This window comes from Corapipo altera, unplaced genomic scaffold (genome assembly GCF_003945725.1).
Source record: "Corapipo altera isolate COAL_440 unplaced genomic scaffold, ASM394572v1 23b, whole genome shotgun sequence".
Classification (NCBI taxonomy): Eukaryota; Metazoa; Chordata; class Aves; order Passeriformes; family Pipridae; genus Corapipo; species Corapipo altera.
The window spans coordinates 14,918,911-14,935,992 of NW_020884885.1; the positions used below are offsets into that span (position 1 = coordinate 14,918,911).

The following is a 17,082-nucleotide window of genomic DNA, read 5'->3' on the forward strand; positions in this document are numbered from 1 at the left end:
GATACTAGAAAGCAGTAAGAAAAAACTTTCCTGTCCTTACAATTGGAAGCAGCAATTAGCAAGACTTCCAGTATTCAGGCTTAATATTGAAAAGCTTGGTATATTCACTATGGAGAAGTTTTAATTGTTTTTAGGGTTTTCATTGTTGCTTTAACCACTACATACTGATCACATATTACCACCTTATTTCAGAAGTTGTAACACACATAACTGTCCCCAGATTACACAGCTTTCTGTTTAAAGATACAGAGTCAAATAAAATCAACCAGGAAATATAGAGAGATATTCAACTGCAGTATCAGTACTTTTAATTATCTGAGATCTCATGCAAGTATTAAGCAGTTTAGAAGCAGAAAAAAAGTTTGTACTAAAAGTGTTAGTAAAATTACAAGAAGGGTTTAATACACCTGATCTCACAAATTAGCTTAAATCAAATTATACACTTGTTATGAAAAACATCAGCTTGTGGGTATTCAGGCTATACACAGACAAGTAAGCAAGTGAAAGTACTGCATTATTAAAGTCACAGGATATTTTTTCCTTGGGATTTTTAAATCTCTAGAAAGTAGATCAAATCCCTCCCCTTGCCCCAATTAGTGAAAGTACCATCCTTGTAAGTAACCACTACCAACACTAATCTCAGATGTAAATACCTCTGTAGTGATTAACGCTCATTTCAGTAGTATTTAATGGATTTCTCAGTTACTTATTTAAGAGAAATTCAACAATTGAAAATAGCAACAACAAAAAAAAGAGGCATACTACTGCAAACATGTTACTGCGTTATTTCACAAACTGTCTCCCAGGAAAGCTCTTTTAGGGGGTGCTCCCTCAACATGTCAGGTGCCGGCCAGAGATTATTCCATCACTTCTCAACAGGAGCCCAGGTCCCTTGAAATAAGGAAAAATAAACAACATAAACTGTGCCAAAGGGAAATCCAGGAACCCTGAAGAGAATTTTCTTAGGCACTATCACTGGCAGTATTCTAGAATCAGCCTATCACAGTGTTGAATGGAAGTTTTAAAACCAAAACACATTATTGCTATTTTTCTCAGAACCTACTGTTCTACCCTCCCCCCCAAAATCTACAAATTCTGAAATTCTGAATTATCATCATCCTTTTTCAAATTTCATTCCCATTAACAGAGCTAGAATTAGGTTTTCTGTCCACAAATCAAAAGTCTGCTCCTCCTAGAATTTCACTACTTGCAAATTTACAAAAAACTCCACAAGTCAAATGGGTTGCGTTACTCCCAGTGTTACTTACTTCACTGTCAACGTGAGCAGAAAAACACATTTGGATTTAATGCAAGATACAAAAGACTACCAAATATGAGATATGCTCAAGATCAGATACTACAACAAGCAAACCAGTCCAGAATAATGTTAAAAACTCTCAAATGTGGAAAGAAAAAATGTGTTAAAGATGCTGTCTCATGCATTTGACTGTAACTTTTGTAACTTCAGCTAGTTTTCCATAATCTCTGAAAGTTTCCAGTAAGCACGACTGACATCCAGTTCATTACACAGCATTTACAAAAGTTTACATCAACTAGCTGATGCACAACTTATGAGAATTCAAGATCCTAAGTAACACCTAATATCCAGAAAAACATTGCTTTGTTTTCTTGGTTAATACTGAGAACAAATTCTTCTCTGAATGAATGCTGAATAACACTCCATGAGTAAACACTTGACTTATATCTGAAAGGAAAAAAGTAGTTCAACAAAGCAAAGAAAGCCTGTCAACTGCTGAGATACAGGTAACTGAAATTCTCACTTGTACTATTTGCTAAAGGGAAGAAATAAAGCTTAGAAACAATCCTTTCAGACCAAAAATTGAATCGAAGTCTACTGCCCACTACAAGGGAATAAACGACACCCTGTGTATTTTTAACAGTAACTACTCAGTGGTTCTTTCCAAAAGTGAGGCATCTCCACCAGAAACCGTTGGTAACAATTTTATCAGTAAGTTTCTCGTAGCTTCAAGTGATAATAGCTGTTAAACACCTTTCCAGAATGTAGACATTCATGTTTTCAAGCTACCAGACTAAGATGTGAATTCCACATTTAGTCAGAAAAGCATATGGTTTAATTTTGGACATCTCCTATACTAAATCTTTTACAAAACAGACTAACAAGTCTTGAAGGCATCCAGAAGTCTTCAATAAATAAGAAAACTAAAGTAAGCTGCTCATTTGAGTTAAACTTGTCATATTCAGGTTAAACAAACATGAGAAATGTGTGTTACAGTGAGTTACTTCTAACTTGGCACCTCATACTTCCACACTGGTAGCTGCAAGCAGACATGGGCATCTAGACCAGCTCAGAAGGAAAACCTGGAGGATCTCAGTAGCCAGCTGAAGGCTGTTTTACCTGACAACGATATATACATTAAAGGCATATACACAGATCTTCTGGTAGGATCTTCACAGATTTTACTGCAATGCCCAGTTTCATTTTTCAAGCAAGAGAAGCTTTGAGTGTCCCAGTGTCAAGCTGAAAATTTTGTAATATTGAGATTTTGTAATATTGTAATATTGAGAAATACTACCTATAGAGTTGTAACAAGAATTGTACTATTAAAAAACCCCAAACTCAGAACCTAACTGTCATTTTTCTTTGTGTACCACCATATTTTCTTACTGTAGGGTTCAAGGGCACAGATGGGGGGGGAAAATCAGTTACTTTTGCACAAACAAACCTTTCCATGACTGAAACACACCTTAAGTGATGTAGCCTACTTCAGCAAAACAGGTTTTTACAAATCCTGTGTAGCAATTATCAAAAGACAACCTATTGTTGGATGCAAGAACCACCAAAGCAATCCTTGATGCCATCAAAGGTTTTAAGACAGTCTTGCATTTCTTAATGATAAAAACATTTCCAAAGCAAACAAGCCCTTCCCTCCTTAAAAACCAAGTAAGTAGGTAGGTTTGAGGAACGGCAAAGTCATGGTGAAGATAATTTACCAACATTTTTCATGATAAAAGCATAAGAATTTATCTTCCAAGACCTTTAAACACATTAATAGTTTTATTTTAAATGCCGAGCGTGCCCTTCTGCCAGCTTCACATAACCTCAACTAGTTGCTCTCTAGGTTTACTTAGTTAGATTCCATTTTTGAGGGGTTTTTTCCTTTCTCCAATCAGTGGACCACAATAAGGACACTGCACTAGCACTTATGAAATGCTTATTTTGACACTGAAAGTGGATCATCTGTCCAAAACAAAACTAAGCATGAATGTACGTCTGAAAAATATTTAGAGCTAAAGAGAATTAGCAGTGATCCAAAATGACAAAGACACACCAGTGGCTAATTTTTAAACTGCCTGTTGCACCCAGCCAGAGCACCACCCTCTGTAAACTTGCTGTCTTCACTGCCTGTCCTTAGCAGGCTGGGGCACAATTCCTCAGAGCATTAAACAGCCCATGAACTATTAACAGGAAAATTAAGCACTCAGGCATTTACTCTGGAACTGAGAGCAAATAATGCAAAAAGAGAAAACAGTTGCATTCTAGCTTAAAGATCTGGACCAAAACAATTTTTTTTCCATAAGGTAATGGTAATTTATAGCAAGACAGTTATGCTGTAATTGAATTTCCCACTTTTTTACTTTATGAATGCAAGAAAATCTTCCCTATATAGCAACACACTTATACTGCTTCTTCTGCATTGAGTTCAAAGGAAAAATAAGGAATTCTTTATCTAATTTATCCCACCAAAACAGTATGGTTTTTAAGTAGTGTGAAGACTCTGCTCTTAACCATTCCTTAGTTTTATTTCTAAATATTTCAAATAATACAACAGAGTCTATACTTACCCAATAACCTATCTGAAATACATTTATTTTCAATCAAAGAAGTGAGGTTTATTGAGTGTTATTAGCTAGAAAGATAAGGTGTTGGTCAAAGTCCATAGATCTAGTTACAGGACTTTACATTACACCCAGCAATTACAAAAGAATAAAGGCAATTACATAGGAGAATTTTCATGCTACAGTTGCTACAATTCTTAAACAAAATGTAAGATCAATTTGACTTAGAATACAAGTCTCAAGTGAATGCAAAATAAGATGTAGCTGTTTCTTCGGTGTCAGAGCAGCCTGGTTCATGTCACCAATGTGAGACATAGAAGAAATTAAATTTTGAGAAATCCTCCATTACTTATATTATTTATTATAAGCTAGTGAAGTTTCAAAGAAACTTTGTGGAGAAAGGAGACAAGAAATAGTTTGAAATTATTAGGAATTAAATAGAACAGAAAATACAAACACTTCTACCTCAACAATTTAATACATATGTCTAATACCACACAATTCCTAGTCCAAGGGCATAGCAAACTAGAAGAGATATCAAAAGGGAAACAAAACAAACAAACAATTCTTTCATGGAAGGCTAGGAGATCTTGTGCAGGTTGGCTGCACCTCTCGCTTCACTGTGGGATTTCTGGATGCTTCCCCCTCTCTCAGCCTGTTGGGCACAGGGGACTGCACAATAGGAGGTTATCAAGGACCCCTGATCCTCCTACAAAACTGCTGCCACCATCTCATCCAGGGGACCCCAGACATGGGATAAGAGCAGGTTGGAACTCAGGCACATGAGGGGAGGTAGAGGGCAACCTCTGTGCCCAAGGGGAACAGGGGAGCAGCAGGGAACAGGGGAGCAATCCCACAAAAAGGGGCCCTAAATCCACCCAACCCTCCCCCACATTTATGCACACTAGCTGCACTTCTACCTACATAAGAACAATAAATACACATTTGTGGATGACCAGTTGACCATAAGCCAGCAGTGTGCCCTTGTGGCCAGGAGGTGCATCTGGAGGAGTGTGGCCAGCAGGTCGAAGGAGGCGATTCTGCCCTGCTACTCAGTCCTAGAGAGGCCATATCTGGAGTGCTGGGTCCAGCTCTGGTCTCCACAGTTCAAGACAGACAAGGAGATACCAGAGAAGGTTCAACAGAGGTTCACAAAGATGACGAAGGGTCTGGAGAATCTCTCTTATGAGGAAAGACTGCAGGAGCGGGGCCTGTTCAGTCTGGAGAAGAAAAGACTGAAAGGGGATCTCATCAATACATATAAATGTCTCAAAGTCAGATGCCAAGAGGATGGTGCTACTCTTTTCAGTGGTGTCCAGTGACTGAACAAGGCATAACAGTCATAAATTAAAATGCAAGAAGTTCCACTTCAACGTGAGGAAGAACTTTGTTATGTTGGGCTGGCAGAGCACTGAACAGGCTGCCCAGGGAGGTCATGGAGTCTTCCTCTCTGGAAACATTCAAGACCCACCTGGACACGTTCCTACCTCACCCACTCTAAGTGACCTTGCCTTGGCCAAGGGGGTAGACTAGATGATCTCCAGAGGTCCCTTCCAATCCTAACTATTCTGTAATCCTGTGACTTTTTGCTATATACACACACACCCCCCCCCCCCGTGCATACACACACATCCCCCTATTATGACCAAACAGCCCATAATCAATAGCTTTGACATGCTGAAGTATGTAAGTCCAAACTAACATTTCCTCAAAGACACCAATCCCCCAGAATTCAAGAGGTCATAACTGTTCAGAAGTACAAAAATCAGCTGCAATCTACCGTCTGCAGTGAAACTGCAACAGTAATTTTATACCAAGCAACAAGTATATCCTTGTCAATTCTTACACTATCTCAAACCACAGGTTAATAAGTGTTAATAAATACAAATCTTAATTATCTACATTAACTACAAATTAGTAGAGAAGATGAATCATTTTCTAGTAATTCCACATCAACTGCCAAACAATTACACATTTAAAATATTCATCAGTCACAGAATTCAGTTAAGATTTTTCCTTTTCTGAATTCTCCCAATTAGCTTCAAAATGGTAACGAAGATATCTATGCACCAAGAAAAGCACACAGTTCCATAATAATATAAAAAGCAAGCTACACAATGCCCAGCTAACCTGGAAGATACTTTTCCACTGAAACATGCAGTTCAGTACAAAAAATTCAATTGCAGAAGACAGTATTACTGTACTTCAGTATAATAACCTATAGTGCTAAACATCACTCATACCTAATATATGTCAGCTCATGAACACATTTGCTTTGAGAGTCTTCCAAAGAAGGCTGGGCAGCAGATATACTTCCTGGTACAAAAGTAAAACACTGTAAAACATATAGAATATCCACAACAGCGTGTCTAGCCAACCCTTGATTGTCATAGTGAGCCAAAGCAGGGTGGAGAAAGAAGACAGTGCAACAGCAGGGTGGGTTAAAACACAAAGTCAGAACCAGTCAGCTAGAAAGTAGTCTGAAAAAAGCTGCAAGAAAAGGTAAGGAATGGCCACAAAGCCTGAACTGCAGAAGGAACTGCAGCTTGGAAGGTGGTAAATGTGAGCCTACAGAAATCAGGTAAGACTTCAGTGGACACTGGGGACACGAAAAACTTGAAATTTAAGTGGTTTCTGTACGCTTAAGGATAAAGCCTTATAGATCTATTGCTGTAGGTGAAGTTTAATAGTTTCTTACCTGTTAAACACAAAAGTTTTTAAAAGTTAAAAAATCAGAACGTTTTGTATTCTCTCAGGCTCCTTGCCCATTACAGGGTATCCTGGCAACACCAAAAAAATCTTTCAATCTACAGTATTAGCAGATTAGCAGGACTGAATTAGCATTGAATTAGATGAAGCAGATTTCTTCCTATAACGACAAAAAAAAATTTTATAATTTAATACTGTTAACACGTTCTAGTCAATAGTTTGACAACTGCATGAATAAATACTAAGGATTGTTTTGCACCAAGTACAACACAAACAGAGGAAGGAAACAACTTGCTAGGAAGAAATGTCAGTTCAGTAGAGCATACACTGAAAACAAATTCAAAAGCAGCTTGTCATCTGAAAGACTTACTTTTAAACCAACTTTAAACATTCCCTTCCAAGAAACTTCACTGCCTCACTGAAATGAAACTGCCTTTATAAATCTGCCCTTGACTGAAATCTAACACAAATCCAGACTTTTTTATAAACTATTAGCAATTTCCCATAACATGACATCTTCAGATCTAGATCTAAAACACCCACTGCCAGAGCTTTCTGCAGTAAGTTTCTTCCTATCCTCATAACTATTCTCTTATATTAACATCTGATTTATCCACAAGCCTGCACAGAAATAAACTAACACACATTAAGAACGCCAGTTATGTCAGCATAAGTCTACAAAGAATTCAGCCACTTTCAATTTGAAAACAGGCTAACTTGGAAAAAAACAATACAGACCACATATAGGCTTCCAAAGGAACAACCGTATTAAGACAGCGTTCAGTCACCCTTTAAGAAAATAAAGTATAAATACTAGCAACTAAGAAGGGTAGCAGAATCAGTAGAATGTTTATTAACTCAGGTCAGTGACTACTCAGTATTTGGTTGAGAAGCATCTTCAGCAAAAAAAAAAAAAATCAAAAGCATTTCAAGTACCCAGCGAAAGAGAAGAATGATTTAACTTTACACCTTCCATGGTAAAGACAAGGAGCTGTGTTTTCAAAGTTGGTTTTTGATCTTTGCAGATGATTTAAGAGATGGCCCCTATCAATCTAAAGATCACAGAATCAAAGAACAGTTTGGGTCAGAAAGGACCTTAAATATAATTTCTCAGGCTATTTTAGTAACTAACACACACATGAAGTTTGATGTTACACACTGGCCATAATTCTTTCAAAGGTCACACACATTCTTCATCTGTAGACCTTCAGGTCTGCAGGTCTGATAGACCTCCCAAACCCTTGTGAGTCAAGTGATTAAGTAAAGCAGAAAAAGGAAACCAGCTACCTGCACTAAGTTCACTTTACTGAAGTATCCTGGGTCATTATTTCTGCATTTTAAGTGTGTACTTATGCTCAGAAGCAGAGCTCCAAAAAGGGAGAGAACATTACTTCCTCAGTTATGTCATGCAGAAACAAAGAAAGAAGCCCATTTAGCTTAATGCACTTTCAGAAGAGTTTACACATTCTTAAGACACTATCCACAGACTTCCATTGTTTGAACTATCCAAATGAAAACCACTTTTATTATTCCCCTTACAAGGATGTCTTTCTGTTATTTCTCTACTCCACTTTCTGCTTGAAAACTTCAGTGCCTAAATACCATTGTTTAGCACCAAAACAGTTCACTTCTGAATTCAATACAGTAGGATTACATAGCAAACTAGAAACACTAGTATAATCAAAATTAACAAGATACTTGGAGAGAACATATTATAGCACACTCTGTGAAGGGTGTTCCACCAGAAGCCTGCTCTGGTCATTCAGGACTTTTTCAGTCTGCCTCAGAATCTGCAGGAGTAGAGAGGCTGGTTTAAAGAATGACTTCCACTTAGTGGTACAGATGGTTTATTGGCTCAAACTGTTCCTATCTGCAGGATTAGGTGTTTCATTACGGATAAAGGGGAACAACAAAACCAAACAAACAAAAACACTAACAAAAAAGCCATGCAGCAATTCTTTCCTTAAAATAATAAGAAAACAATCATCTGACTGGATGAGGTTCAAGTCTATTTAAATCTGACTTTCCTATATCCAGGAATGGTTTACATTCAGCAATAATTCAGCCACATTAACGTGGCTCTGTCACACAGAAGTGATGAAGGTATCATAATGGAAGGTATCAAAAATTTAGACCTGAAGGTAATATGCAAAGGCAGGGGGGAAGTATTGTCACATATACATATTACAATCAACCAGAATACTATGAAGACCCATCATTGCAACTAGGAACACATCCATGCTCACGTTTATCTCACAAACCTAAAAAATAAAGCACAACACAGCTACCCAAGGTAGGATCCACAGCATGGTAAAGTCTGTTTTAAGTATTACCTAACAAACTTGATTTACACTCTTTTAGACAGAGAAGTTAACCATAACCACTATGTGACCAGCTGCCATAAACAGAACTAAACAAATGTTATTAATGCCATATGAACTGGGCCATGTCTACTTCTAAAACCATTCCCATGCATCTCTACTGGTCCAAACACTGAAACTAGATAGTTGTCTCTGCTTATAGAAAAAAAATGCAGTATTTCTGCATCCTGGTAAAATACTGCAAGAACTGCAAGCTACTGAATAATGCTGCTCTTACAGTAATTCACTGCATGCATTCAAAACAGTAACTTATATAACCTACTATATCTGAAATAAAGTTGTTATATAAGCTGGACAAAACCACTACCAGAACACCAGCATCTCTTCCAGAACAGTAAAAGCATGTGGACTGCAATTAATAATGGGAAGCACAGGACACAGTGTGGTTTAGTTCTATCACCTCTTTAGGCCAGAACAAGAGCAAGTAATTATATATAACACTACACTCAAGTACAAAATAGTAGATTTATTTCTGTTCTTCCACTGGCCCAGAAAGATCCCCCAGTGAAGTTACAGTCTAGCAGTACAAAACTGTTTAATGTTCAATTTAGGCAGAGCACAGAGAAACATGAATTTAAGACTCAGCATTGTTCCTTACCACACCTCTCCAAATGTCTGGTGAGAAAAGTCAGAGTAACATGTACTCCTTAGAACACTCACATCTTAAGGTTTACTACAGACATTAATCAGGAACATCTCTTCCAAAAACTTTTAGTTAAGCAACCCCTTGAATAGATGGTCCTCAAAGAAACTTGGCCTGAAAGTGTTGTCCACAAACATGAATTTATAGGGTGGAGGTAGCTGAAGGGTGAGAAATCAGTGCATGTGACCCAGCCTAGAATTCTAGTTTGTGAACTAATGAAGTTTATAGAAAAATGTGCATTATAACCAAGGCAATTTTTAAACACTATGAAGCATCCCAGGCTAAGACTCACTTAAACTTTGACTGCTTTGGCTATCAGTTCCAAACACCTTGCTCAGAGGACACATTTGTATGCTGAAATGTCACCATTCCCACTCAAAATGAGGATGAGGATTGAAATTCCTCACAGTCTCTCACAGGAGTGCTTTAGGAAGCTAAACTGGCTATGCAAAGCAGCTCTGCTCTACCCCTTGCTGTGCAGTCTCCCTCTGTTGGCTCCCCAACACTGATGAAACTTCTGCCAAGACATTTCCAAGTGAAAAACCTACTTCAGAAGTGACAAATGCAGCTGGTGGAGGAAGAAGGAAAAAAGTTTTTGTGCCACGTCCACAGGTTGAAACAGCTCAAAGGGTCTGTCAATCACCAGGGCCAGTGCAGCCAAAGAAGAGGGAACATACCAGGCCAGTCAGGAGCTGATTCTTCCATCTTTGCCTCAAATTGTATCATCTCAAGCCTGCTCAGACTGCAGAGTAAAAGTTCCCCTGAATACAATAAATAACATGTATAAGGTTGAATTTGGACAATTCAACACCAGTTCTACTATTGCCTCAAGCACCTGATAACTTGCAAGGGTAAATGAGTCCTGAATTTCTGTACTACTACTCTGAAAATATTAAAAAAACAGTAATACTGACTGACTGCTTCAGGAGTAAACTTTAACTTTTTTGTTTGAACATGTAAGAAACAGTTACTGTAACTTAAAGACACGGCCTTAAGTTTAGATGCCTGAATTTTACCAGAGGTTCCTTTATAAGCATTTATTCTATTTTGTTCACTAGTATTAGTTCAAAGAGAATATGAATTTGGATTTTTTTTTTCCAAGTTCATCTTCCTTCTCCCCTTGTGGATTAGACTTTGAAAGTTGGAGGCAAATCAAATTCTGAGGCACATGAAAAATACACAGAGGTAGAAAAAAGCTACCTCAGCAATTTCTAACCAGGACACCAGTGTTCTTTCTGTACAGACAGTGCATTCATGTCTGTTATTAGCTTTCTTTTTTCCATGCAAAATCTCAGTCTTGTTAAAAAGAATACTTAAGATCGTTTGCAGTTCAGAAGTGGACCCTGTCAATGTCCTGCCTCCTGACACTCCACTCACATAGCGAGCTATAGCTGCTGCCAGAACTGGAGTGGACTCCTGCATTAAAACAGCAACTTCAAAATTAAAACAAGCAGTTCTTAACTTCTTGTTTGACTCTTCACTTTCATTAAAGGTTTCTGGGACCTGTTGTTCAGGTAACCTGCACTTTCATTGCAGGTTACATGAACTGCACTAGTTAAAGGCTGTGGATAACATTATCTTCCTGATTTCCCTCATACTAAGGTTTATAGAACCATTGAAATAACTTTTGGCAGCTGCAAGTTCTCAAGTTCTTTTAATTAGGATATTTAGAAATGAGTCATTAAATGTAATATTACCTGTGATTTCTGTGCTACCATATCCTGCAAAGACTGACATAACTAATCAACCCACCCTGGATGCATACAGAGGCTAATACTCCCCTAATGACAGTATCATAAACATGCTTTGCTTTTCAAACTGGAAGCTGGAATCCCTAACACTCTGAAGAGTGTGCAGGTCCAGCACTATGAAAAGAAAAGCTGAAGATATTACCTCTTTTAAACTTTAATTTAAGCAAGTTAAAATAAATGTTTTGTTTTGATCGACTCTTGGGCAAAGGTTATTAACTTGACTTACCAAAGAGCTTAAGCCCCATCAATACATTTTTCTACAATCCCTTTATTTTCATGTTTATCAATACAATCCCTAGGAAAAAAGTAGAAAAGTTATTCCAATGTCAAGCAAGAGAAATAAAATACAGTAGCAGCACTAGGATTCAAGGGAAGTGATGCTACTTTAGCATACTCGCTTATCTAGATTTTGGGATCTGCATTTAGAAAAATGCTGTCGTGCCACATGGAATTCTCCCTAATTTACTGCTAATGTTATGGCTTCAGCTGAGCCTTTAAACAAGTAAGAACACACTACTTTTCTAAATAGAATATACTCCATATACTCAGGAACAACAGTCTATACAAGTTTCCCCACCGCTGCAGATATTCCAAGGATGAAGGTAAGTACTTAGGAAAGAAAAATATTTTAATACATATGAAATATCAATTAAGCACTTGATGGCAAGCAGTTGGGTTAATGTATCACTCAAAGACTAAGACAACTGAATTCAGTATCCTCCACACACATTTTACCACCTTTTTTTTTGTAATACAAAATGCTACAAAGTACCCTGCCCAACATTATGTAAACAAGCACTAAAAAAGCGTGACTAGCTTTACTTTCCTGAGAGACTCAGCTTACAAAACTAAGAAATACTGCTTTGAGTGAGAAGAGTTCTCCAAGTCTCATCTAAGTCAGTTTAATGAATGCTTATGATTTTTATTTAGGTATATGCAAGAATATGTTCTAGAAAAGAAATCAGAAACACAGCAAAATAATGAAATATCACCAGGAAGGTTTTTTGCATGGAAGTCTGAAGGGGCTATTAAGTTAATACTGCCTTTCTTTCCCACTTCCCAAGCCCCCGGGCAATTCACATTTTGGAGCAAATCACTCCAGTAACCTGAGTGTTGCCATGCTGTGCTTTTACAAACAGCACACACAGCAATTACACCACATTTTTCAGGCACAGATGCCTCTGGTGTCTCAATTAAACAGACTTTTCCCTTCACCATGCAAATCTTCTATTTTGATGGACAATACTAGAAAAATTAAGATTGCCTAACAGAATAAGCCACCTTCTTTCAAGCGTAACACTAACCCTACTTTAAGAAAAAAACCCTGAAGTTTCATAAAAAAATGCCAGACCTACCGTTTTCTCTATGATCCTCAAAATAACCTTTTTTTAAATTCTGCTTCAAAGCCTCTCTCTGGAGCATAAGTGGAGTACATTTGTCTGAGGGCCTTTCAAAATTCCATCACGGTTGCAAGCAGGAAGTCTGTCTCAGACATTCAGCAGCATTTCTTAATAACACCGTTCCCAAAGCGAGATTACTTAATTCTAAATTTGTACACTGAAGTGATCATCAGCTGTGCAATATCATAAGTGCACTAGTATGTACTTGCAAACAGAGTTAAAAAAGTCATTCAAGCAATATGCCATAGTAAAGGGAAACAATGTTGTTTTGGAATGACTTATTCTGACTGCCTGTTTCCTCTATCATTTCCTTCCCACCCTTCCAAGAGAGGGCTACCACACAGTAATTTACCACAATACTTTTAGCATCCATTCCTTCCTACAAGTTTCTTCTCTTAACTACCAATGTACCTGCCAACAGTTTTCTCCTGCTGCAAGAAGAGTCTCAACAAGTGTTACTTTATTACCTAAGAAATACTGAACACACAATGTTAAAACTAATCCAAAGGCAAGGCTCAAAACTGTACTGACAGATTAGTTACAGAAAACTACCGTGATAGTTCTGTGCCCTTTGCCTACTCAAGGGATTTGAAGAATGGAGTTTCAAAGAAACTAAGCCATTTAAAATGCTGGCTCAGAACTTAAAATAGCATTTATAACAGCATTACATGATAGAGGTCTAAAGAGGAATAGCCTGCTGAGCTGAAAAACTTAGAAATCAATTTATTTAAGACCTGAACTTAAGTCTTCTATTCTTTTAGCTAACATTTAGGGTTCCATATAGACTTTTGCCAAGACAATCTTATTACCATTCCAAAAAGTCAAGTCACTACTGTGGCAAGTGGTACAGAAATTAACTCAGTTTGAAATATTTGAAAGTCTAAGACAAGATTTGATAGGTGGTTTAGTAGCAATTAAAAAAAAAAAAAAAAAGATTTTATCCCCTCTCTAACTTTTTTTATTTACAACTGTCAGTTTGCTTTAAGTTTTTGGGGGATGGATTCTCTGGCTATTGCTTGCAGTTTTTCCCACAAAAAAATTGAGATCACTTTTTTATCTGCAAAAACCCACTATACATCTACCATTTTTACTTGCATTCTGCTGCTTAGTAATTCCACTATATAACACCACAGTTACCAATTCACATTTCCAGAGAATACCTTAATCTTCATGCTCAACCTTCACTACCTCCAATAAGTTTTTAAAAAAATTGACATTTAGATAACCTATAATCTCGCTTTCTCATGAGAAAGAGATCAGTACCATAGATATAAATTTTCTATTACATCTATAAATAACTTTATTCTTGGCTGCATGGGGCTACAACTTCAACATGGGAGGAAACAAAGCAATCCCACTGCATTCTGATCTCCAGCCTTGTGGCTAGGACTGCAAATTGAACTTCAGAATTCTGGAGTCCAGAGGAGGGGAAGACAGGACCAGTGTTTTTCAAAGAAAAACAACTATTGTACAAGTATTAACATCACTGCTTTCTGTTATGCCCTAAAAAGCAGCATGTTTCCTATAACAAAAAACACCTGAGGGTGTTTCCTATATTAAGATAAATAAATAAATAAACCTATGAGTTTTCCAGACTTTGAGTCTTTTTTCACAGACACCCTCATATGTAAGAGATTCAGAATTATTCTTGCTGGCCTTCAATATCCTATCTCTACAATTCCAATCTGTGCAACTAAACTCCCTATTCAGTAGCCAGGGCATTAGGAATTAATTTATATTTTTAACTCACATTTCTTCAAATTATAAACTTGCAATTTTGAAGCAGAGCATCCAAGCCAGGTGTGGCTGGTACTCAGTTCTGCTATGTCAAAGTTCTTTGGGTTTTGTTCTCAAAATAAACAATACTTAAGTACAGCAGGAGAGTAAAATGGAACAGACAGCCACAGGAAAAAAAAGCATGTGCCAATCTGTGACTGAAATCATATTAAGACAACTGCACCTGGCACAGCTACTGAGCAATTAAAGATTAATGGGTTGAGAAAGAGCAAAATGGCAATTTCTGTCCCCAGTCACACATCAGAAAAATTTATAAAAGCTTTTGTGTTATAAGTGACTCCAGAAGAGAGCCTTAGCCCTTAAAGTACAGGCAAGCAGCATGAGAAGACACTTTTAGTTTTTTATGTTGACCATTAAGAAATGCACACCTCTCATTAACGTTACCTTTACCACCTCCTTTATCAAACAAATTTCATCTAAACATTGTTCAGTGAACAACTTTTTGCTATTTAAATTTGGCTTGAAGCTGTAAGGAAGAGCCCATCATCAGCATCAAGAACACACAGAGAAGGATCTTTTGATGAATGTTTGGCTGTCACAGCCAAGAGGAAGAACCGACTGCTTCATAGGTAGCTCACTGTAACTTCTACAGCTGTCCTTCACAGACAGGAAAGAACACCTAAATGCCATCACCCCTCAGAGCTGCCATGAGCAGGGACAAACTCCTCCTTCACAACCACCAGAAAGAACAGAGAAAGACAAACATGGATGATGGGAAAGAACCCCCTACGGTGTTGCAACTTCTAAGTGCACTTGCACCTGGACTGTGTGCTGACCAATATCCACACACAATGGATGCTGGTTTCCTATAGACAGGAGATGCTTACAACATCCTGCACCACCACAACTTTGTTTTAGCTGTCTCTAAACTCTCCATCCTTTTCCAAGATGTTTGGTAGCAGCAGCTAAACTACTCAAATGTAACCAAGTACCTATTATTTTCTAAAAGAGTTAGCTCCCAGAGTTACTTGGATATCCGGCAAGTCCATCAGGACAGCAACAGCAAAAATAACATGAATTACTCCAGTTCAAGCCAGACCCAAAACTTCCAGCTGAGCTCTTTAGATTGGAGACTGGTCAAAGTAGTAAGCACATGCTAAGTAAGAACAGAATATGGAGAGCCCTACTTCTGAAAATCACAGAAGGAAAGAGTTTTTTCCACCAAGACCTTACCTATGATTTCAGGCCTTATGTAACTATTAGTAATAAAAAAACAAACAAAAAAAACAAACAAAAACCACAGCCAAACAAAAACACCTTCCCTCCTCCCCACCTAGTTTCCACTCTACTTACACAGAAAAGCAAATAGCATTGTATTTTTACCATTTCTATAAGAGACTACTCTCTTATAGAGAGTATAACTACTCTGCTACAAAGATGCAAAGATCCTCCCAGTGGAGGCTGTGACTGATACTCCTTTCACAATGCCAGCAGCACTGAAGTAATATCATTTTGTAGCAAGACAAGCCTTTAGAAATGTCTATTACTCCCTCGTTTTCTGCTCTAATGCAAACGCTCAAACCAGTTACAGTACAATGAAAAAATGCAATCACACCTGTACTGGCATTGCCTACAGCACTACCTGAAGCTTTTAAATGTGCAACACCCAACTGAGGACTAGGGGCTTATGCTTGGCTCTTCTAAAGCAGCATAATGTACATTTACAGAAAGCACCTTTCTTTCTATTACTAGTTTGAGAAATTATGGGATTCACTCCAAAAAGCTACAGCAGACGTTAAATTTGCACAACAAAATCTAATTTTATGTATTAGGACCCAGTCAGAAATCCTGCCAGTGGTCACTCAAGAAGGGAACTTGCCCACTGCATAAAGAGGGCCTAGAAATCACTTTTAGTAACTAACAATCTGAATGCTTTTAGCACTGGAACAGCTATATTCTAGAACATATATAATAAACTCAGAAACTACTTTCATTTAAAAAAAAACTTGGGAAGTTTCCATCCTCCATCCCAACTATGCCTCATCACCAGACTGGAAACGATGTGGCCACTTCTCAAGCCTCACCCAGAAACTGTCTGGTCATCATAAAAAGGCTTTAGAGTTTTCTTCGTGTACAAAAGCATCTTTTGGCACAGCTGACAAGAGGTGACCTATGGTCTTCCAGTGCTCAATTTCTAGAAGGCCCAGTGGACACAGGACAGAGACCACTAGGCCATGTACTCCACCTCCTTGCAGATGCACAACTTAAAACTGTGTTCATTCAAAAAGAAATAGTAAGAATGTCACAAGGACACTACTCAACCCTCAAATCTCACTATGGGGCAATTTCTACTTGCACATACATACATTTTTTACTCAGCTCTGCCTTCTTTTATTCACATCTTTAACCAAATCCTCACTATGCATTTCACAGCTACTCAGCCGTTTTGCCAACACCTTACAACACATACCACCCCTCCAACAGAGTGTATTACAGCTTCACCAGTCCACACAGTTGTACACTGAGGTCCTTTTGGCATTTTTTTCCACTGCTGGCACACTACACATCACACAGATTTGTCATCGAGCATTTCCAGCTTAAGAGGAAAAGATATATCCACATAACAGGATTAGAGGATGACT

General features: G+C 37.9%; 1 protein-coding gene across 7 annotated transcripts in view; it reads right to left on the reverse strand.

The window, feature by feature from the left end:
• Positions 1-17,082, reverse strand: part of PPP6R3 (protein phosphatase 6 regulatory subunit 3) — a 54,870-nt gene that overhangs the window by 34,159 nt on the left and 3,629 nt on the right. For 2 of the 7 annotated variants that reach the window (XM_027641841.1, XM_027641835.1), the window contains exon 1: positions 763-887. The exons of 2 other annotated variants lie outside the window; for them this stretch is intronic. In XM_027641841.1, the coding sequence (XP_027497642.1) occupies positions 763-774 (12 nt within the window). In that variant the 5' untranslated portion in view covers positions 775-887. Of the gene's footprint in view, positions 1-762; positions 892-6,517; positions 6,689-17,082 lie in introns of those variants that run through there. 3 more of the 7 variants (XM_027641834.1, XM_027641838.1, XM_027641840.1) reach the window with 3 other exon arrangements.